At 33.2% G+C, this 24,208-nt stretch overlaps 1 protein-coding gene across 1 annotated transcript in view; it reads right to left on the bottom strand.

Annotated features, from left to right (window-relative positions):
- The window catches only part of LOC126965899 (hemicentin-1), a 561,675-nt gene that overhangs the window by 58,692 nt on the left and 478,775 nt on the right, over positions 1-24,208 (bottom strand). Inside the window, exons 3-4 of the mRNA XM_050809669.1 lie at positions 21,939-22,071; positions 21,223-21,431 (exon numbers count right to left, since the gene is read on the bottom strand). Coding sequence (XP_050665626.1) covers positions 21,223-21,431; positions 21,939-22,071 — 342 coding nt within the window. The remainder of the gene's footprint in view (positions 1-21,222; positions 21,432-21,938; positions 22,072-24,208) is intronic.

A 24,208-nucleotide genomic window follows, 5' to 3' on the forward strand; every position in this document is an offset into this window, starting at 1 on the left:
ATGCAGCGAGCAACGAGGTCGTGCTTCTAAATAGCTCTAAATACTATGGCTGAGATCTGTAGAGCATACTTTGCTCAGACTTTACATAAGTATAACTTATCTAAGTGTGATTAAACGTGAACTTGACTTTTGCTTTGGGCTATCTTAGCTTAGCTCAGTATGATTTTAGTGTCAAATCTTATATCTTTAAACGAGCAATTCTGGTACACAAATACATGGGGCACACTAAAAATTGCGCACTTCTAGCTAATCGGAACTATTAGAATTTCGAATGTTATATTTTTTGAAACGTTACAACCTTCTTAGTATTAAAAAAACGAATTGGCATAAAATCATTTGTCAATTGTTTTTTATCACACATCAAAGTTCTACGTACGCAACGAAAATGGAATTCAGTCGAAAAGATTTAAGAGCGATGATTTTTAAACGTTCTCTCTCTCCGCAAGACTGTGCCGCTCGTCTTCAAAATGCTTTTGGGAGATGAAAAATTCTTAAGGTCTAAATGTTATGAGTTAGAGATGAGGTGTTAGATGAGGTTCTCGTGAGTGTCAAGAATATGACATCTATTTCGAGATCCAAGATGGTGGATGTGACTTTTTCAATAAAAGCAACATTGGTATCATTTTCGAGATTTTCGGGACTGTCAATTACGTATATGACATCTATTTTGAGATCCAAGATGGCGGATGTGACTTTTTCAAGAAAATCAGGGTATTATTTTCGAGGTTTTTGGGAGTGCCAATTACAAATGTGACATCCATTTCGAGTCCAAGATGGATATTTTTATAAATCGTTGTAAATAAAATAAAGGTATTAACATAATTTTGTAAAGTAGTTCTTTTTTATTTTTATCGATAAAAAAATGTATACCCGAATAATTATTTTCTTTATATTTCGAATGGCACATGTGAATCATATTTTTATAATAAGGAACTTCGTTCCTATCTGTTGTCAAACAGCACCTCACGGTTGTATTTTTAGAAATTAATAAATGGATGACTAAGATTTTCACGTGATGGGAAGGAGATGGACAGAATGTGCCCCAAAGAGTACACAAGAATTGTATTACAAATAACAGTTTAAAAAAAGATAAGAATTTGTTAATACACTACTTAAAGCAGATGTTGAAAAAAAAAATTAATGATTAAAAAAAAGTATTTTTCTGATTTCCAGATGGAGTGCCAACGCTGTCATAATAATATTAATAAAGAACTAAATAATGGAAACAAACTAAACTGATACGGAACCTAAAATGTAAAATATTAATAGCTTATCGTAATACACTAATTATTTAATACAACTTTTATCTACAAATCTTATCAACAAGTTGAATTTAAATAAAATAATCTAAACGTAGTTTCGGATTATTTCATTTTTTTGTTGGCAGCACTCAACCTCAACCCGCGGAGCCGATCGACTGTCATATGACAACGACTAAATATTCAAATAGGTACATTCGTTACTCGTATAACAAATTCACGACGTCCTCGCCGGTTCGTTTTGTGTAACATAAAAAACCGACTAAAAAAACAATCTTAACTCTGTCATCAAAACTGACTTACAGAATTTAAGCTCTAACATCACAGAAATTAAAAAAGAATGTAAAGGTATATCAGTCTCTCTACGTGAATTAGAAGGTCAGCATCGATCAATGCAGTCCAAGATAGATGAAATTCAAAATTCAGTGCAGTTTACGTACAATAAAGTTGATGATTTTGAAATTAAAATACAAAACTTAAGTAAAGAATCTAATAAAATCATCAACTTGGAAAAAGAAATATCGGATATCAAAGAGCAAAACCGACACCTGAGAAACGACATTAATAATAAAGAACAACAAGACAGGAACTGTAATTTAGAAATAGTCTGATTACCCGAATTCAAGAACGAAAATTTGATGACCATCTTTCTGAAAATAGCTGCGGTCACTGGAGTCGCTCTCGACGAGAAAAATATCGTTCATATAAACCGAGTTACACCCAAAGTTAAAATACAAGGACGACACAACAACATCGTAGCAAAGGTCAGTTCCCGCTTACTAAGATGTATTATTATCGAAACTCAGGAAACTTCGACTGACAACCAAGGACATAGACCTGCCTATAGACCCAAAACCGATTTTCTTTAACGAACACCTAACCCCGTATAATAAGCAACTATACAAGAAATGCAGAGATTTAGCGAAACAGAGGCTGTATCAATTTGTTTGGACAAAAAACGAAAGGATTTATTCCAGAAAAAACGACACCACTCATGCTATACAAATAGTGGACGAAGAGGACCTGAAGAAAATTGTAAATTCCTAATGCATAATAACAGGATCACCCAGGCTATTTTTTCACTTTGTATAGGTCGTTTTTATAATTCAAACATATACTTTTATTTTATACATTTATATGTTATTAAACTTATTTTTCTATTACCCATACACCTTTATACAAATTATCTGTTTCGATGATAATTCTAACCACTCAAAATTCTGTCGCCTCTCTGTTTATAATTACTTCTCTTTGACGCCACTGACCGGAAGGTATAGTATTAAGTGCATAAACAAGTTATGGTTCAAGCGCTTTGTATTGGTGCGATCTTTGATTTCACACAATAATTATTGCAGTACCAGATTTCTTGTGACATGGCATATTTCTCACATGGTTATATTGGTATATAGAATAATTATTTGGAATATAGTTTATATTTTTTATTTTCGCCATCTTAATATGCAACAAAATTTATAATTGAGCTGTTTATCAAAGTCTATATTTATGAAATCACCTATTTATAACTACTTACAAAATACATTAAATATTTTTAAACACAAATTACTACCTACAACACATAACAGTCTCGCACCATTATTTAGTGAGCGGAGTATAATACTATTAATTTATTCACTGCATGTATTTCTGACTATTTTGTTGTTCTACCTACCTGATTCTGCTAAAACATTGCGATCATCTGTATACTATTTTGATAATTATAGTAACACACGTAAATACTATAATCGTTTAGGTATCTTTGTAGGTATTTCGAATTTTTATCGCATACCACTTGCGTACATTGTGGAGAATTATTTGTGTATGTACTGTTTAAAAAGTTTAATGAACTTGACTTTATTGTATGTAGTAAATTACACACTCCTGTTGTTTCCGAGACTAGTTGGAGTTACTATGAATGCATTAAGATAAATAATTATAGAATTTGGTATAATACAAGACCAAATATTACATATAATTATTACTATATTAATTATGTTTATCTTGAAAAACTGCCTAATATTACAAATCTATCTGACTTTGTTTTTTGTATCTGTTGCAGCTCAAATTATGAAAAATCTCTCACTTAAGCGTATGTTAAAAAAATATATGAAATTGTTTTTTAACATTAACCAAAACGGAAACATGATTCACAGATATATTTTAGAAATCGGTATATATGCTTTTTACAGACACGTCTATCCTTTAACGTTTTCAAATATTGTAATAGTAATACAATTTAGTCGTTTTACGTCGTCATAATGAACAATAAGGGCCTAACCGTGTACTACCAAAACGTACGCGGACTTAGGACGAAGTGCTTAGAACTGCGGCAAAGTATTTTATATAACGATTTCGACATTATCATAGTTACAGAGACATGGCTGCATGACTATATATATGTATACTTGTGTAGATAAGTACGTCCCTTTACGCAAATCAAAACCGAGTAGATCGTACCCTAAGTGGTATTGTTTTTCTCTTATAAAAATTGTCAGGGAGAAGTACAAAGCTCACTAACGATGGAAGAAATACGGTAGCCCAACAGACTATGACGAATTCACATTGCTTCGCTGTAGGGAGCGACGTGTACAAAAACAATGTTTCAATAACTTTACTTCAAACTGCCAGGTCAATATCAAATCGAATCCTAGATTATTTTGAACTTTTGTTAAAGCTCTTCGAGAGGGTTCCAGTTACCCTAAGTCTTTAAGTCTGGGCAACGACAAATTTGTTGATGGGAAAGAGATTTGCGACGGTTTTAACTCATTTTTTAAAAACGCTTTCGTTGATCACCATAAGATGGATCAGTTTCCAGAAAACGTCTCTCATGGGCTAGACGCATACTCTTGCGTACGAACAAATCCCACCGTTATTCATAAGATGCTCCAAAACCTTAACACTAGGAAAGGCGTTGGTTGCGACGGTATTCCTTCCGTATTCTGGCACTTGTGTGCAAAAAGTCTTGCCCTGCCCTTAACAATCATATTCAATCGCTCTCTAAGTGAAGGTATCTTTCCACACAGATGGAAAACAGCATATATCGTGCCTGTTCACAAAAAAGGTAGCAGGACTTATCGACTTACTCGATCTTACTCGAACTTATCGTATACAATTCATCATATAATTGCTTAATCCATTTCTCATGAACAGCACGGTTTTCTCAGGAGGCGATCGACTTCTACAAACCTCGCGTGCTTAACCGATTATGTACTTTCTAACATCCAACGTGGTGGTCAGGTTGACGTGATCTACACTGATTTTGAAAAAGCTTTCGATCGTGTGGATCATGTCACCCTTCTCCACAAACTGCAGCTCCTTGGAATTCATGGAGATTTACTTCGTTGGGTACAGTCGTATCTTTCAAATAGATCTCAAGCGGTTGTGATTGGTGGTTACAGGTCTGATCTCGTTGATACTCCCTGCGGCGTACCACAGGGTTCGCATTTAGGGCCATTGTTTTATAATGCATATCTCTATGATATCGGTTCCTGCTTAGCTAACTCTGAATATCTTATGTATGCTGACGATAAGAAGATATATCGTAGTATAAAATCTATAAATGATTGTCAGTTGATGCAAAAGGACCTCGATTGTCTTTTTGAATATTATAAAAGAAACAACATTACAGTCAACATACTCAAATGCGTGCAAATCAGTTATACGCGTAAATCAAAGCCCTTAGACTATAACTACACCTTAAATGGCACACTTTTACAGAAATCCAAACTTGTTCGCGACCTCGGAGTATATTTTGATCACAAAATGTTACTCTGTGACCACATTGACAACATAGCAAAAAAAAGCATAAGCAAACCATTTTCTGATATAGAACCTATTAAAGTTATCTACTATGCGTACGTCAGGAGTATTCTGGAATATGCTTGTCCAATATCATGGTCTCCACAATATATAATTTACATTGAACGCTTGGAACGTATACAGAAAAAATTCTTAAACCACCTAAACTACCGTAAAAAATTACACACCGGCTCTTATTATGACAGTTGTAAGGCGCACAAACTATACGTTGGAGCAGAGACGCTCTTTACTTGATATGAGCCTACTATTTGATATTGTAAACAGCTTTGTCGACTGTGATAAATTGATCTCTAAAATATCATACTTTACACCGTCAACCCGCTCGAGGCACACGAATCTACTATATGAACCACTACACTATACAAACTATTCCAAAAACACTTTCATATCACGGGCAATACATACTTACAACACAACCTTCAGTCACGTAGATCTTTTCACCATAAATAAATCTAAATTCAAATCAGAACTCATATTTACTTTCAATGATACATCTTAGTAAGTGATGCACTAACATATATTATGTTTATATATTTTACCACATATAGTATACATAATTATGTATTACCTATTATGTATATATTTACTAACAGTTTTTTTTTAAATGTAATGAAACTACCTATATTATCTCAAAATAAATCTCATTTTTGTTTAGAAGGTATCGCACCATGTTGAAATTTTGCGGAAACCGTAATTTAATATAATATAATATAAGGGAAACCTGTTATTGGCATTACTATTGTAAAATATTATTAGTTATTTATCTAATCTGTAATATGCTGTTGGTTTTCTTAATAAAATAAAATAAAATAAAAAAATAAACGATTACTGTTTTTTAAACGTAGTTTTTTTTTGTACTTTTTAGTGTCTGTGATAGGCTCTGTATTCACGGGCACGCCATTTAGCGCCGCTCCGTTTAGAGCGACGCCATTTGGAGCACTTTGACGGGCGCGCCAACGCGCCATGCCAATTCGTGTACACAGCCGACACTAGCGGTCGGTGCTTTCGTATGAATAATTTCCCTTTTGAAAAATGAGTTTTGATTCTGATGATGAGTTTTATACAACTTCCATAGCAGTTTGTTTGTATATAAAGCAAAAAAAAGCAATGAGCAAATTTTGCCACAAACAATGTACCTAATGCCCTAAATTTCGAAATAAACTCAATTATGAATTTCCGAATACTCATCATTATGCAGCAAAGAATAATACTCTCTGACGATGCAGTGTGCAACCGTGCGTATTATCCAACAACTCGAAGCGGTATGAGACAAATGGCGCGCGGATTTCGCATTCACGAGCGGGACAAATAGATGGCATGGCGCGCTGTACCGCCTGGTTTTCACACTCACGAGCGGGACAAATGGCTCGGCGCGATGGCATGGCGCGCTGTACCGCCTGGTTTTCACACTCACGAGCGGGACAAATGGCTCGGCGCGATGGCATGGCGCGCTGTACCGCCTGGTTTTCACACTCACGAGCGGGACAAATGGCTCGGCGCAATGGCATGGCGCGCTGTACCGCCTGGTTTTCACACTCACGAGCGGGACAAATGGCTAAGGCGCGATGGCATGGCGCGCTGTACCGCCTGGTTTTCAGACTCACGAGCAAGCTACCCAGACCGGACCGGAGTTTCAATCGTTTGGAATTCCATATTTTCTAACACTCCATTTGGATTGCTGGGATTTTTGAGAGTTCACGAGCCGTTTGGAGCGATGGCGTGCCCGTTAATGGGGGGCTTTATAGTAGGGGTATTAAAGTATGAACTTGCCGATTTGTAAATGAAAATTGAATTTCGCTTTTTCTATTAATTTAACATATTTATTTAATCAAAATAATTACCATTATTATCTATACATTGCTGCCATCTGATAGAAAGGTCATTTATGCCTTTGCGATAGAATTGTAGTGATCTTAAAGGCCAGCAACCCTCCTGTGATTCCTCTGGTGTGGCAAGAGAATTTGGGCGGCGGTGATCACTGAACACCAGGTGACCCTTACGCTCGTGTGTCCTCCTTTTCCATAAAAAAATGTAAACTGTGTGAAAGCATTTTGTACTGCTTTTGAGTTCGGCATAGTAGTCATCTTCCGTTATTGCTTAACCAGATCGGAGAAAGCTATAGTGAATAACACCATCCTGAGACCACCAAACAGTTACCATTACCTTTTTATTGGTAAGCTTTGCCTTAGGACATTGTTACGGAGTTTGATCTGGGGTCAGCCATTGCATTTAATCTTACGCTTATCGTAAAGAATCCACTTTTTATCGCATTTCACAATTTGATCAAATATTTTTTATCTTTGTATGAAACTCGAATGAAACGATATGAAAGTTGCTTTAACACGCGTTTCTTTGTGTTTTCAATATTTCTGCAGATCTGTCAAATTATGAACTGAATAGAAAGTCGATAATAATTGAATGTTGCACATTTTAAAAAGAAAAACTACGTAGGTAACATGTGAAAAAAGTTACACTTAAAAATTTCAAACCCTGAAGGTTCTATGACAATTCGAACTACTTATTACAATAAAATGGATATTTCATACTTTAACCCCTATTATTTCGTTGCTTCATTTTCTTATACTTTATTAAATAGTATTTTTTTAAACAGCTATGGGCAGGCCTACGAAAAGTGCCGCGCTTCTTAAACAATAAAGATCCCAATAAACGGGAACGGAAAAATGAATCGACTCACTACTATTTCACGTTCTTGTGAGATAATGAAATATGGAGAACGTTCCTTAGCTATGAATGACAGGTAGGTGACCTGTCATTCATAGCTGTCAGGCACGCCTAGGGCCCACTTATTAGGAGACGGGCTAATAATAATAAATAATCTACCTAAATGAAAACTCCAAAAAAAGCTGTTCACAAAATAAAATTAAATGGTTCACGTAAACAATAACATCATCCACGTAAACATGATTATTCATAAAAAAATGTTCATTATATGAAAACTACTGGGTCAAACTATATGAAATTTGTATGACACCAAATGGAAACTATTCTGACTCAAACTAATCGGTGTACATACATAAAAAATACCAATCGAATTGAGAACCTCCCCCTTTTTGAATTTGCTTAAAAATATTAGGTATACGTTTATATTTTATAGTGTCTTTATATGCAAAATGTCGGGGACCAATAAATATATTAAACAAAATATTTCTATATCCAGTAATCTATATATATATATAGTTTATATTTGGTACTATAACAAAAATTCTCAACTTCTTAAAACCTCCATAACTCCATCGCAGCTGAGTAATATGTAGCTTTTTTACTTTTATTGTCAACTTTTAAATGACATATATTTCATATATATAAAATTATCGTGTCATGGTTAAGCATTGAACTCCTCCGAAACGGCTTGACCGATTCTCATGAAATTTTGAGTGCATATTGGGTAGGTCTGAGAATCGGACAACATCTATTTTTCATACCCCTAAATGTTAAGGGCTGTCCACACGAAAATTTTTTTTTAAATTTGTTTGATTATGAGTCAACATTCAAAAATACATACAACTTCAAATTTTCACCCATCTACGATCAACAGTTACTTTTGTATCGCGATTTTAATATCGGCAATACAACGTTTGCTGGGTCAGCTAGTATTTCATATAATAATATGTACATTCTGAGACACAGGCCAATAATTGTTTTGCCATCTTCTTTATTAGATGTTTTATTATTAACAATGTTATGAGTTATTTTCACTAAAATGAGATACATCGACCTATTCAGCCATCGGCCGGCAAAGCCAAAAAATAACATTGTACAAGACTTTTTAACAATTCAAAACTTCAAGGCTATCACGGTTTGAAATTAAGCAGAAAAACTAATTCAAACAGTATAATAATATCTCGGACTAATAAAGAAATAAGGACTCCGTGTCACCTTACATAACAGTGTAGTACCACACACCACACTTACACTACTACAGGCCGATAGGCGGCCATTATGAGAATTGTCATAGTCTGTGACAGATCAGTTTGCGTCTCAATAAAATATTTAAAAATGCTGTCGTGGGTTGTGAAAAACGATACGATATAAGTATTTGTGGCCATATATGATTATTTAACGGAGGAAAAATTGTGTAACTAGTATCCCCCGTAACCGCACACACACTAGCATAACGGTGCTTCACTTGCTAATATCACGGCGAGGAGTCCTTCTTTTTTTACTCGTCCGTAAATAATATATATAAAAACCCCGGTTCATTGAAAAGGTGTTTTAACATCTTTTCAAATTAAAATTAAAAAAATTATAATTTTTTTTTTTTTTTTACCAAACAGAGTATTTAATTTTAAATGAAGGAATCAGAATAAAGGCATTCTGTTTATATTGAAAATAAAATAAATCTTTTTGTGTTTCCTACCGTGTGCTATCAGTACAGTCTTATCTAATTAGTCGTGTCAAATGGTGATATTTATCACTTTAATGAATTGGATTTGCTTTTATGAGTTTTATATTGATTTGATATTCACCAATATTAAATATTTGTGTATATATGATAAATACATCATTTATCGTTTTTTAATTTTATGTTGTATTGGCCATTACATATTTTTATGATAATAAGGGATGAGACGAGCAGGACATTCAGCTGATGGTAATTCAAACGCCCTGCCTATTACAGTGCAGTGCCGCTCAGGATTCTTGAAAAATCCAAAAACTCTGAGTTGCACTACAATGCACTCGTCACCTTGAGACATAAGATGGTAATTCTCATTTGCCCAGTAATTTCACTAGCTACGTTGCCCTTCAGACCGAAACTCAATAATGTTTACACATTACTTCTTCACGTCAGAAATAGGCGCCGTCGCGGTACCTATAATGTAGCCGGCATCCTGTGCAAAGGAGCCTCCCACTGGTAAAAACTTGCACTCTTCAGGTTCATATTGATGATATCAATCCTCTTTTCTATTTAAAATGCTGTCTGACTTCTTGTAGTACTGTTTCGAGTTTTCTGATGACAAGTATATGCGTGTACATCAGAAATAAAGTAGCTGGGTCATATACGACATTTGTTGATACGCTATGTTATTTAATTAAGTGGAGAATATATATATTTACAAATAGTTCTACAAAATTTCATTACTTTCACAAATATATCCAGAAGAATTTTATAATGCAAAACTAAAATAAGCACATACTCGTAAAATAATATCACGTTAAGGTAATATATTTTAATTTATAGCATAATATTATTGTTACGACAGAAAGCTTCGGAAACCTGTTTGTGTGGGATACAATATCAACAATCACTATCTGGAGCTGGAATTATAAACAGAGCAATTATTAATTATTAAATATTGTACACATATTTTTGTAAAGCAAGTCGAAATTTAATTCCTTCTCTAAGTCGATATCAATAATAAAAAACTCAAACATTATTTTATTGATAAATTGGACATAATATGTTTAAAAATTTAGAATGTACTCTGCACATAAACTTATATAACATAATGAGAATACTAATTACATTTTCTTTATCTCAATCGATATAAGTTTATTCAACGCGTGACACTAATCTTCAAAGATAATATTTATCCTTTTAAAATACAATGTTTACATAATATTAACTATATTAAAGCATTTGGAATTAAATTTATAAACATAAATAAATTCACCGTTTAATTAAATGCCATCAAAAACATAACTTGTAAAAAAAACCGAAGGTCAAACTCAGTTTTTCTACCGTAAAAAGTTGTGAGATTCATGTAAATACCAAGTCGGTCAATTTATTCAGTCCTTACATAAGGGTCCTTCTGTCTTAAGTTACGTAATTAGCTAACCTAGCAACATCTATAGAAAATCATATCAATAATATTATATTTTTTTTAATTAAATTGATTTTTTAATTAAGTAAATTCAAATTAAAATATTTTTATTCAAAATAGGATATGACATCACTTATTGAACGTTAAAAACTACCACTCATTCCAAAAAGAATGCCTCAGACATAGCGGGCTTTTTTTTCATAAAAAATATGTATACAAACTAATATTGTACAATTAAACTTATTATTTAATAGCCTGAGGGCAGTCGCTCCCTACAAAAGACTCAATAACTCGACTTAGTCGAGTAGTAGGCATACCAAGTTGATTAAGTTTATGTTTGTTCCTCGTGTTAACATTATGATTGACACAGCATCTAGTAAATTCCTCAATGTGCTTATGAACATGTAAAACATTTCAAGAATATATAGAGAAGCAACAGTCAAAATGTTTATTTCTTTAAGTTTTTCTATTAATAATTCTTTAGGACAATAATTCTTTACATAGAGTAATAAATAACGTTATAGGTTATAAATAGCGCGAATAGCCCTCTTCTGCAGCACAAACATGGTACTAATATCCGCTGCACTGTCCAAATTAATGATTTATTTGGTCCTCGCATGAAAAAACAATTTATCTTTAAAAAATATTAAAATGCAGTGTATCTTTTTTTTATTATTTATTTATAAAACAGTATACAAAGTTAAAACTAAACATAAATAAGTTTCGCCAAACTTTAACATTTGATGGCGAGATAGCGCTCTTATTTAAAAAAAAAACAATTCTTCGTACAATGAACACTTGAAGTCAAACATAAATATATATACACTTACACATTATATTAAGAACTCACATTATATTATTAACATTACCCTTATCAAAGAGTAAGACTTTACTTAGGTTGTTTTTTACACAACACACTATTGTACATTATTGAATACCTTTGGTAATATTCACTTTGTAAGACGTTCTCCATAATAATTATTAAACTTTGCTGATATAATTTTCTGTCTCCTACACTTTTTGTTTTATAAACTTTTTTTACACTAGATTTATATTCGTCTCTAAAATAATATTCTATTCCTATTAAATACCTAAATTTCTTATCTATGGTAATATATTGCACATTTTAAACAACTGATTATAATCTCTATTGCCACTTTCTTTGCCTCTTCTGTTTACTTAAAAACTTAACTTAACTTAGAAACCTTATTAGTAAATGTTTAAAGTTTTGTAGGTACGTTTTAAATGTTCGACCAAACACAATGACACCGTAATTTATAATTGATTCTGCAAGTGCATAGTAAACACTCTCCAAGATTTTCTTATTTAATATTTTATTTAAATGATATAACTTTCCTAAAATTGATCTTAACTTACTTGCTATATCATTAACGTGATTTTTCCAGTTAAAATTTTGGTTTATTTTAGGCCCAAATATTAATTTTTTTTTGCGTATTTCAGTTTTTTACAATTACAATTAGTTTTATTCATATTGTGTAAACAGTGATACGTGTGTCCTCTTATTGCAATATCTTCAATACTAACAGACTTAGCTTTATGGTTGTACGGCGAATGTATATGCATACATTTAGTTTTTGTAAAGTTTAACATGATTCCGTTATCATGTGCCCATTCAGTTAGATTATAAATAACTCAAATAGCCCTTTTCTGCAGAACAAAGACGGTATTACTATTGGCTGCACTGCCCCATAATAATATACCATAGGACATAAAACAATGAAAACCACAGTTTATCTAGACGTTTAGATAAAGTCAAGTAAAATATATTTGAGTACTTAATTCAAAACTTATCGCTAAATTTAAGGTGCTATGCAAATGTATACTTCTTATTACTAATTTAGCATTTATTGTGAGAAACCCGATCGATATGAAATAGTTTTATTATTAATTAATCCTTCCATATAAGAATATTTCAATAAGCAAATGTGATTCACTGCTTAACATAATAAAACTTGGAAAAACCCAAATTATGGATTAACATATTGTTTTTATCAGCGCTGTCACTGATAGCTATTGAATTTATATCAAAATATATAGCATAATGTTAAGCTCCACGAAGATACAACGATTTCTGGTGTTACTCACGTGAGATCATGTAAGGTGACAAAATTACTCACAAAATGACCATTTCAATCTTAAAACACTTGGTTCACAGAAGCTGTCATTAGTTGACGTATGTGTGATATTTATCATCATATCAGATGGAAGACGTCCACTGCTGGACAAAGGCCTCCCCAAAGATGTCCAAGACGATCAGTCCTGCGCTGCCCTCATCCAACCTATTCTGGCAATCTACCAACTACGTGTTCCGGTACGTGGTCACCATTCCCGGACTTTACTGCCGCAACGGCCATCTGTCCATCGAGTTATGTGCCCTGCCTACTGTCACTTCAGTTTCATAATAATTATTATAAATGACATTAATGTATGAAAATTAGTTATTATACTAAAATAATAATGGTATATAGGCCAGTCGGAATTAGATTGTAAAAATATAAAATAGCTTTAAGGAATAATATTATATAAGATAATATATGTTATGGCAAATATTTATATGGTGAATATGAATGTTTGTTTTTGAGTCACAGATGTTTATATGTATTTATGTATGTTTAAGTATGTATATAGTATTAAATATCTTTGCCTTGCAACCCATAACATAGGCTATGCCTAGTTTGGGGCAAGATAATTTGTGTAAAAGTGTGTCAATATTATGAATATTATTATTATTATATTTGGTATTGTTTTTAACCGACTTCAAAAAGGAGGAGGTTATCAATTCGATCGGTATTTTTTATGTATGTGCACCGATTACTCTGAGATTTACGTAATCCTTCTTTTGTTTGATGCGAAATAAATGCCATTTGGTTCCATAAAAATTTTACATAATTTGGCCCAGTAGTTTTCATTTTATCAACATTTATATGAAAATTTTCGTCCACCTGGATGACATAATAATTATTGTTTTCTGTGTACGGCTTTTTTTTTGAGTTTTCATTCAGGTTGATTATATATAATTATTAACTGACACTAAAACGTAAAAAATAAACTACGTTTAAAAAAACCGACTTCAAAAACTGAAAAGTATCAAATAACTAAAAATTTTATTTTAATACACCTCTTATGAAAACCTTTACCTTTAATCTTAAAGAAATACTATTATTTGTATGTGCTTCATATTGAAAGCTTTGAAGTCGGTGTCAAGCCAAATGTAATAAAGGTACCTACACTCGCCACGCGTGACTTTGAGCGGGATAGCTTCGTCTAGAATAAAACAACCTAAACAGACAGACACGCGTTGCCAGACAACCTAAATAATTACAGTAAGTAAGCTGTTTATAACATTAAGTTTTATTTTGTTTAGGGCTTGGCACTGACTTAAAACCTATCAATAGGTAACACATATAAATAATAGTATTTTTTTAATATTAAAGGTAAAGGTTTTCATAAGAGGTGTATTAAATAAAATTTTTAGTTATTTGATACTTTTCAGTTTTTGAAGTCGGTTTTTTTAAACGTAGTTTATTTTTTATAGGATTAATACACAAATAAAATTTGAAAACAAAATTTTATGAACATTGCTGAACTCGAACCCACGACCTCGCGCGTTCCGTGCTCTTCCAACTTTCCAACATAAAATCCTACTAATATTATAAATGTGAAAGTTTGTATGTCCGGATGTATGTTTGAACTTCTTTAACGCAAACACTACTGAATGGATTTTGATGAAACTTTGCAATAATATAGCTTGAACACCAGAATAACATATAGGCTATAATTATAAAAATATTGTGTGAATTATCTATACATTTAAATAAAATTGGAGTGTCTGTTTGTAATATTGAAATAACAGTTTTTTACTAAATGTATATTATGAATACATATACACCAAAATAACATTTTTTACAATTTTTGTCTGCCTGTCTGTTTGTTCCGGCTAATCCGGCGACTTTTATTGGCAGGTAGCTGATGTAATAAGGAGTAACTTAGGCTACGTTTATTTTAGGAAAATAAAGCAATGTCCAAGAAACTGACTAACTCTAAAAATAATTTATATGGCAAAACAACGTTTGCCGGGTCAGCTAGTCTTGAATACTTTGTTCAACTCTCAGGTTGTGGCTTCATCTGCACGATCCACTTTACAGTTGATAACCAGTTCAATCCCAATCGTCGTCACGACATGGGTACCTTCAAAAAAAGCGCGTACACCATTCTAAATACCCGGAAATCTTTAATCATAAATCAGTCTTTTTCTGAAGGAATATATCCTGAATTTCTAAAAATTGCTATCATAAAACCAATACACAAGAAAGACAAAAAAACTGACCCCAATAACTATCGACCGATTGCTCTATTACCAGTAATTTCAAAAATATTTGAAAAAGCCATGTTCAAACGATTATATTCCTTTTGCCAAACATACAATATTTTTGATGACGCCCAACATGGCTTTAGAAAAAACCGCTCGACAACTCTGGCAACGTATAAATATATAAATGAAGTGTTGAACATATTAAATGATGCTAATGACGTGAATTTTAAATCACATATTCAAAAAAACAAATTAAAATTATCACAATTTATATACGCTTTAAGAGAACTAAAGAAATCTACAAATTTAAAAACGGCAGTGACAGCCTACCACGCCTACGGCGTGATACTGTGGGGCAACAGTGTAGATGCACACGAACTCTTTATTTTACAGAAAAAATGTATTCGTGTGCTTGCAAATATTAAACAAAGAGAAAGCTGCAAACCTCATTTTCAAAAACGAAATATTCGTACATTACCGTGCACATATATATACGAAATATGTAAGTTTGTTAGAAAACACCCAAACCTATACACTAAAATCATAGACGTGCCCCGGCACAACACACCTCGCTATAAACATAATCTTATGCCAACTAACTCTAAATTAACATTACACAGTTCCGGTCCCTAGCCAATGTCAGTTAAAATTTATAATAAGTTACCAGAATACTTAAAAGCCGAAACCAATGTTAAAAAATTCATAAGCTCTTAGAAAAAGTTACTTTTGGAAAAATTTTACTATTCTATTAATGAATACCTAGACGAAAAATATATTTGAATGCCTGCCCCTCTGTCGTTCATTGCTATGCCTTATTACGAGGTGCATGTGATAATTATTTAGTACTACAATTTTGTTTAGTAACTAAGTCGCAAGTAACGCAATTTAATTAAATAAATAAATGCTTCTGTAATTCTTCTGGTGTTGCAAGAGAATGTGGGCGGAGGTGATTTTTTAATATCGCAAAATATTGTACAATGTATTGGCGCCAAAATTAAAAACACAATGAACAATCATAATATAAAAATGACAGATTCGAAATTCAAACGTAATATTTTGTTTATTTTTAATTGTAACAGTATTTATGGCCAGACTTAGTAAATATTCGGTTAGAACTAGGTTTAGCCTTCATCTGATAGCGGTAGAACTAGGTGGAGCCGCATACCGATGGTTAAATTTTTTATCATTGCGTTGTTTTACTTCTGAAGAGAAAATTTATGATATTTTGAGTTTTACTAATAATACTGTAATTATTTATGTACTGATTATTATTAATTAATTATCTACTAATATCATATAATTATGAAACATCCCTGTCTTTTATTTTTTCAATTTATTCGAATCCGTAGGGAAATGCAAGACAAGTCTTTTTTGTGAAAATAAGGGACGAGACGAGCAAGACGTTCAGCTTATGGTAATTGATAATGGTCCATTAAAATGCAGTGCAGCTCAGGATTCTTGAGATAAACAAAAATTCTGAGCAGGACTAAAATTGTGCTCGTCATCTTGAGACATAATATGTTAAGTCTCATTTACTCAGTAAGTTCACTAGCTACGGTGCCCTTCATACCGAAACACAATAATGTTTACACATTACTGCTTCACGGCGCGGTTGGTACCCATAATCTAGCCGACATTCTGTAAAAAGAAGCCTCCCACTTATAAAAAGACTTTCCAATCTCTTGGCAATGGCTTGTCCGTTCTAAGATTTCTAGACTACGGGACTAATACGAAATCGAATCAATTGGGAAACAAAATATAAGAATCTCAAAGTCAATCAAAATTTTTGACTGCACTGAAAACCTAGTTCGAGCTGGATAATACACTTAAGCTTAACCAGCGAAGTGTAGCTGCACCTAGTTCTACCTGGCTGAAAGTAGGATTAGAAAAGTAGAACTTGTGGCTATTAGCCGTAACATGTGTACTAATAAAGCAGAAAAAGAACGACCTATAAATCCAGATTTGTTCTACTATCAGATTTTTACCGCGGTACAATGATTGTACTTCTGTCTTACGTTTTGAGGGGAGCAGGGGTCGGTGCAGCTAAATACAGAAGACTTTTTATGATAGCGTATCACACGATATTGAATATGTATTCGGGGTGGTTTGGGGAAACCTTATGTCATAGTCCATTTGACGGTGCTTTTGTGCAGCTACATAAATCATATTGACACTGTTATTTGAAAGAAAAAACCTTTCTTGAAAAGTGTTTTATTGATAAAGTAGTTTCACACAGATCATCTTGTTGTAATTTTTACAGAACAGAGAAAAATAATGATGATGAGTGATTTAGATCTGTTAAGTAACATACGTCATAAATAAACGAAATTACTAGACATGTCATAACTCCTACTGCTCGTTACTCATTACTTATAATGCCTACTACTTGGCTAAGTCGAGTTAGTAAGTCTTTTATGGGGTGTTGATATGCTTTTACAACAAGATACCAGAAAGTGTACAAAGCAGGTGTATTACAAAATTTAAAAGAATTGTTAAAAAACGTTTGTGTGGTAAAGGTAATAACTTTTGACATTTTGAATTTTTTAATGATACCACCAGATTTGAAATGGAGTGACCGCCGTCAGATTATAAAATAAAAAAAATTATGCACTCATATCTTTTCAAATGAGTGGTAGTTTTTGACTTTCAATCAGTGATATCTTTTCCTATTTTGAATAAAAATATTTGAATTTGGGAACTGTGCCGAAAACCCATTTCGTATCAGAATGAACAATGAAGTGAATGATACTGATACTAAAATCTGCAATAATCAATACTATTTCCAAGCTGATGCAGCAGTAGAAATGATTCAGTAGGAATAGATAGACGATTGAAGGACTAACAAGAACAGAATGGTTGATAAGGGGACACCGCTTTGTGAGAAATAAAGGAATGTAATGCGACAAAAAGAAAGTAAAAATTAAAAAAATATATATAGAACAGAATTATAAAATTAACGCTGTGCTAATTACTAGGAAATAATCAGCAATTTACTCGTATCATCCTAAGACTACATTGACATTTTGATGGATAGGTATATTATCTAAATTGCATTCTACTTACAAAAATAATCATATAAATATTACAATTATTGATAAAGCCCGGAATGAATTAGATAAATAATATTATAATAGACTAGCTGACCCGGCCGTTGTTTTGCCATATAATTTATTTTTAGTGTTCGATTGTTTTTTCTTCGACGTATTTTACAAATACAACTACTATGAAAAAGTATTTTAGAGGGTTAATGTATAGTATACAGGGTGTACCAAAGTTATGGGACATGAAGGGAAAGTACCTTAAATATCGAAGATAGGCTATTTTACTTAAAGAAGACTTTATGTTATTTTTAAAAGTTAGTAATTCTGCATTCAAAGATTTTCTAAAAATTACTTGCCTCGTCTGGGAATTGAACCGACTTAAATGTAAAAAAAAAACAGTCCTACTCTTATGATGCCAATCGAAAGAATGGCAAATAACTAATAACTCTTCTTGAGTAACATAGTATTTTAAAAGAAAGTAGTCAATTAAGTGGGTATTTTTTTGTATTTTAATTAATTAAATGCTCAAAATGTGATCCCTCTTGTCTTACGCAAATCGCCAATCTTTTAATGAGTCCGCTGCCTGTTGATTTTCTTATCATTTTTTGGTGAATACTCGATATGATATGGCACAATTCTATTTGTAACTCGCCCACGTTCTCGTATCGTTTTTTGTATAGCATATCTTTCACATATCCCCAAAAGAAGAAATTTAATGGTGTAAGGTCCGGAGATCTGGCCGGCCATCTAATCGGTCCATTCGTACCAATCCAAGTAGGAAAACATTGATTTTACGTTGTCTCTTTCTTTTAAAATACTATGTTACTTTAGAAGAGTTATTAGTTTTTGGCCATTCTTTCGATTGGCATTATAAAAGTAGGGGTTTTTTTTTTACATTTCAGTCGGTTCGATTCCCAGACGAGGCAAGAAATTTTTAGAAAATCTTTGAATGCAGAAGTACTAACTTTTAAAAATAACATAAAGTCTTCTTTAAGTAAAATAGCCTATCTTCGATATTTAAGGTACTTTCCTTTCATGTCCCATAACTTTGGGACACCCTGTATATATAACACTCACAAAAATTTGAATTTCTATTGGTGACAGAATTTTCAAGATCGGCTTAGTAGATAAAGGCCAGCAATGCTCCTGTGATTCCTCTGGTGTGGTAAGAGAATGTGGGCGGCGGTGATCACTTAACACCAGGTGGCCCGTACGCTCTTTAGTCCTCCTTTTCCATAAAAAAAGATTACCCTGTTGCTAATTGCGATAATGATTTTAAATGAAAAAAAAAATTTCTTTTTTAGTTAATTTTTCAATGATTTTATATTATTCTGCGATTCGTGACGGAGGCAAATCCAACAAATTCAAAGTCATGAAAATCAGTCCAGCCGTTCTCCAGATATAAGTGTTCGAACAACTATATTGTATAATGTATGTTACTTTGTCCTAAGAATTTTTATGATGATTTCACCAATAGGTATTATAAACGCTATAGTTTTATAAGCATAAATAGGTCGCATGTATGAATATGATGATTGATAGTAACGCAAAAGTTATAGGTAGTTACTGCAATATATTCCTTTGTCCTCCTAAATTATCTTAAAGATTTATTTTAGTCAGCATAAACAAGCAGATTTTGCGATTCAAAAACGTGTAAACAAGTCACGAAGTATTACCAAATGTAAATGCTTCTTTTAGGGTTCGACCCTGCAATTTGTTGATAGTCATTAAAAATGCAATTTAATAGGAACTGCAGGCGTTTAAAATTAATAACCCATCTACCCGCAAGCGTACGGTCGCCTGCAGGCCCCGGTGGGACGGGATAAAGCGACGATGTGGCGTCATCGACGTTAGGTCCAGAAATAATGTAACCTACCCGTACACAGAGTAGGGATGGATACTTACTTATAAGTCAACTCATTTTACAGCCGTTGTCAATAACCTATCTATCCTTAGTTTAACTTACTAGACGTAAGACAAATCTATCCCTTATGCTTACTTACTTTTTAATTACCTATCAACATAAAACATTGGACTATAACTATATTGGACATAACTATCGATAGATAAGAACGGTGACAGCAATGTATCCGTAACTCGAGATACGTTATTGAAATCGGCCGTTAGTAATAAATCATGAATAATGAATTATAATGATGCGTCAAGTAGTGCTTTTTCAGTTTATTTAATTTCAATAAAATATTGCTGTTTTGGGTTTTTTTCTCAATTTCCATTTAGTATTTAAGATTTTTAGTGATTTATTTATATTTCTATTACAAATGTTTTTTGATTGACATTAGATAATAAATAATATTATAAATGTAAAAATGAGTTTTTTTTTATTCACATTTCCTTTTTTTTATGTTTTGAATATAGCATATTATATAACTTCTAACATGAGGCCAATGAAAACCCTATACTATAAAGAGTTTTACTCCACTAAAACTCGTATAGGCAAAAGGTCTTGCGGATTTATCTAAGACAAAACTCCAGTAAGCAAGGTTCAGCTTAATCCCTATCAAGGCCTAAGCCGTCTCCCTTATCCCGAGAGCGAGAGAGATTCTTATTCGCTACCATTATGTTGGGGAAAAGGATTTATATGCGTTTGCATATCAAGTACTTTTTTAAGATTATTTACATTTAATTTAAGTGTAAATGGGCCATTTTGTTTGATTATCTTAGGATTACTGATTGAACTCAAAGTTCTAACCAGCATCGCAATTTTCGTTACTTTGAAACATAAGAACTTACGTCTCATTTGCCCCGTAATTTCACTAGCTATGGCGCCCTCCAAACAACAAAATAATGCTTGCATATCATTCATGGCCGAAAAAAGCACCATTTTGTTAATCGTTACATTCCTCAATAACTGCATTACGGTCACCAAGGAATGAAAATATTTTTTTTGTTAAATATACACATTTTACAGAAACAAAGTTAGTATTTATTTACATTTAATGATAATTTTGTGCTACTCAATGCAAACGTACCTATTACAGTAAGATTTATCCTTGAATTCCTAGTCTGAGCTTGCTTGAAGTCGACCCTGCAGCGATATATGCCCTGATCGGTGGCTCGTACGCGATCCACTCCGAGCTCTGCCGGTCTTCTCTCCGGGAGAAAATACGCTCTCGATGCAAACACACTCTCGTCTGACCATCTCTCAGCTACCCCGAAGTCTTTTTCTCTTGCATCCACACTGGTTGAAACAAGACATATTAAAATATCTTCAGACAGCGACATGACGTTAAAAACCCTTGAAAAAATGTTAAGGATTGACGGAGGCCAGTATTCAGATCATCTATCAATGAATGAATTAGATATATATGTATATTATTGTTAATTAGAAAATATTACGATAATTTTTAAAGATTTGCCAAACATAATAAAGCTTCAAAAAAAGCGCATACACCTTCCTTAAAGGCCAGCAACGCTCCTGTGATTCCTCTGGTGTTGCAAGAGAAAGTGGGTGGCGGTGATAACCTAACACCAGGTGACCCGTACGTTCGTTTGTCCTCCTTTACAATAAAAAATAAGTACACGTTATTTTGGAGATACCCATGAAAGTGGATTTGAATGAAGAAACTGAAACAATTATGTATATACTAATATACTACAAATATACTGAAAATAATAGCTGCTTGTGACTTCAAAATTAGATTGTGAGAGGTTTCAAAACATTTTTATAAACAAAAATACGAATTACCTGTAAATAGGTGTGCCCAAGTCCTCTCTATACCATAACACAAGAAGCACGGCATCATCTTCATCTTGTGTTGCGATGTCACATGGGAGGTACACCGGCTCTCCAGCTACGGCCACGATGGATGACATCGGAACTGAAAAAAAGACATCCGTAAAAAATCATGTAATTAAGGCTTATTTTACTCTGGCCGGTTTTATCTATGACAACATGAGCAAAACGTTAAACTGATGATAAGTAATAAGCTCTGCCGTCATCTTGAGGCATTAGATGTTAACTTAAAATAAAGTTTATTCACTTGGGAATAAAATAAGACTCATTGAATCGTCACTATGAATGTTTCTTTTAAATAACTGGAAATTTCTTGAATTAGGCATTATTTTTTGAAAATCCCAGCCACTAGATACAAATAATAAAAAGATGTTGTCTAAGTTCTATAGAAGTAGGTACGAAGTTGTTATTGTTAGGACTTCTTTTATAAACTAGTCATATACAGACAGCTGTAGGCTTACACAAAATACCTAGTTGTTTTGTTAAGAAAACACTAAAAAACGAATAAAGGCTAGGTTAGGTCCTAGGCATAGGCATCCTATCTTAACCTGATGGGTTGCATGGCCAAATGTTGTGTTCTACGACGTAGGCGTCTGAGAGGCGCTACAGCCCTCACCCGATAGTGGTTTTATGTCCCAAGACATACACGCCCCGTATGGAGACCAGGAAACTATCAAATTCAAATATTTTGCATTCAAGTATGTGGCATCACTTTTTTGAAAATCAAAAACTACCGCCCATTCTAAAACGAATGCCTCAGACCTGAGAAGAATGGGCCCAGCAAACTCAGCGGGCTTATTTTTTATCAAAAAAATATGTTTAAAAAGTAATATTGTATGACGGTCGCTCCATTCCCAATCTGTGGTATCATTAATAAAGTCATTTATGTTAGTAGCCTTTACAACACCAACGTTTTTAACAATTATTTTGAATAACGTAATACTTTTGTTTTGAACATTTTCTGGAATCTTGTTGTAAAAGCATATACATCGCTCCACAAAGGACTTACTAACTCGACATAGCCGAGTAGTAGCCATTATAAGTTTATGTCTGACCCTGGGGTTAACATTATGGTTATGACAGTTTCTAGCAAATTCACTTATGTGCCTATGAACATACATTATATTATCAAGAATATATTTAGAAGCAACAGTCAAGCTTTTAATTTCTTTGAATTTTGCTCTCAATGATTCTTTAGGACCTAGGTTATAAATAGCGCAAATAGGCCTCTTCTGCAGCACAAAAATGGTATTAATATCGGCAGCGTTGCCCCATAATACCATAGGACATGATATAGAAATAACTTAAGCATACTAGTCGCGCCGTATATATGATAGTTAATTGTTTAATCTTTTTAACCGCGTATGCTGCAGAACTAAGTCTGTTCGCCAATCCTTCAATATGGGGGCCCCATTCTAATTTGGTATCCAGAGTAATGCCAAGAAATATAGCAGAATCCACCGGTTTTATCACATCTCCGTTAAAAAAATACTTGCATCTACATTTTTGATATTTGGTTCGGTAAATTTTATACTTTTCGTTTTCTTGCTATTTAATAATAGGTTATTTGCGCTAAACCAGTACACGATGTAACATAAAAAATCGTTTCCTTTCGTCAAACATAGCTTGGTTTCTTTTCACATTGAAAATCAGTGAAGTGTCGTCCACAAACAATACTTCCTTATCTTTTTTCTCTATAAGATTAGGAAGATCATCTATATAGATAAGTAAGAGGAACGGTCCAATAATAGACCCTTGTGGTACCCCCATACTGAGCGGAGTTAGGATGTTTACTCAGCAGAAGATACAATATGGAAGGTATGGCTAACCGGGAATCGAGAGAGTGACTCATATTGTTGGCACAGACATACGCCAATGTAAAATGCACAGATCACCGATGATATCGTATTGTTTGCTGAAATAAGTGAAAATCACGAATTAAAATGATAAATTCCTTATGCGTAGAGAGTAAGAAGGTTGGTCTCAAAATGAGGCCTGATAAAACTTAGGTGACTACCTAATATTGAACAGACAAACAGCAACAATATTGAAATCAGTTTGCTCGGAAAACCATTGGAATACTAGCTATAGTTCCCTCAGAAAATTATTATCATTTGAAGATAGGAGTGAGGAGGAAGAAGTAAAACGTAGGGTTTTAGGTTTGTTGTACTCCAGAAAATTCTGGAGCTAAGAAGAAATTGTAAAAGGAGTCATTCCCTCTG

The sequence above is a fragment of the Leptidea sinapis genome, chromosome 9 (genome assembly GCF_905404315.1).
Source record: "Leptidea sinapis chromosome 9, ilLepSina1.1, whole genome shotgun sequence".
In the NCBI taxonomy this organism is placed as follows: Eukaryota; Metazoa; Arthropoda; class Insecta; order Lepidoptera; family Pieridae; genus Leptidea; species Leptidea sinapis.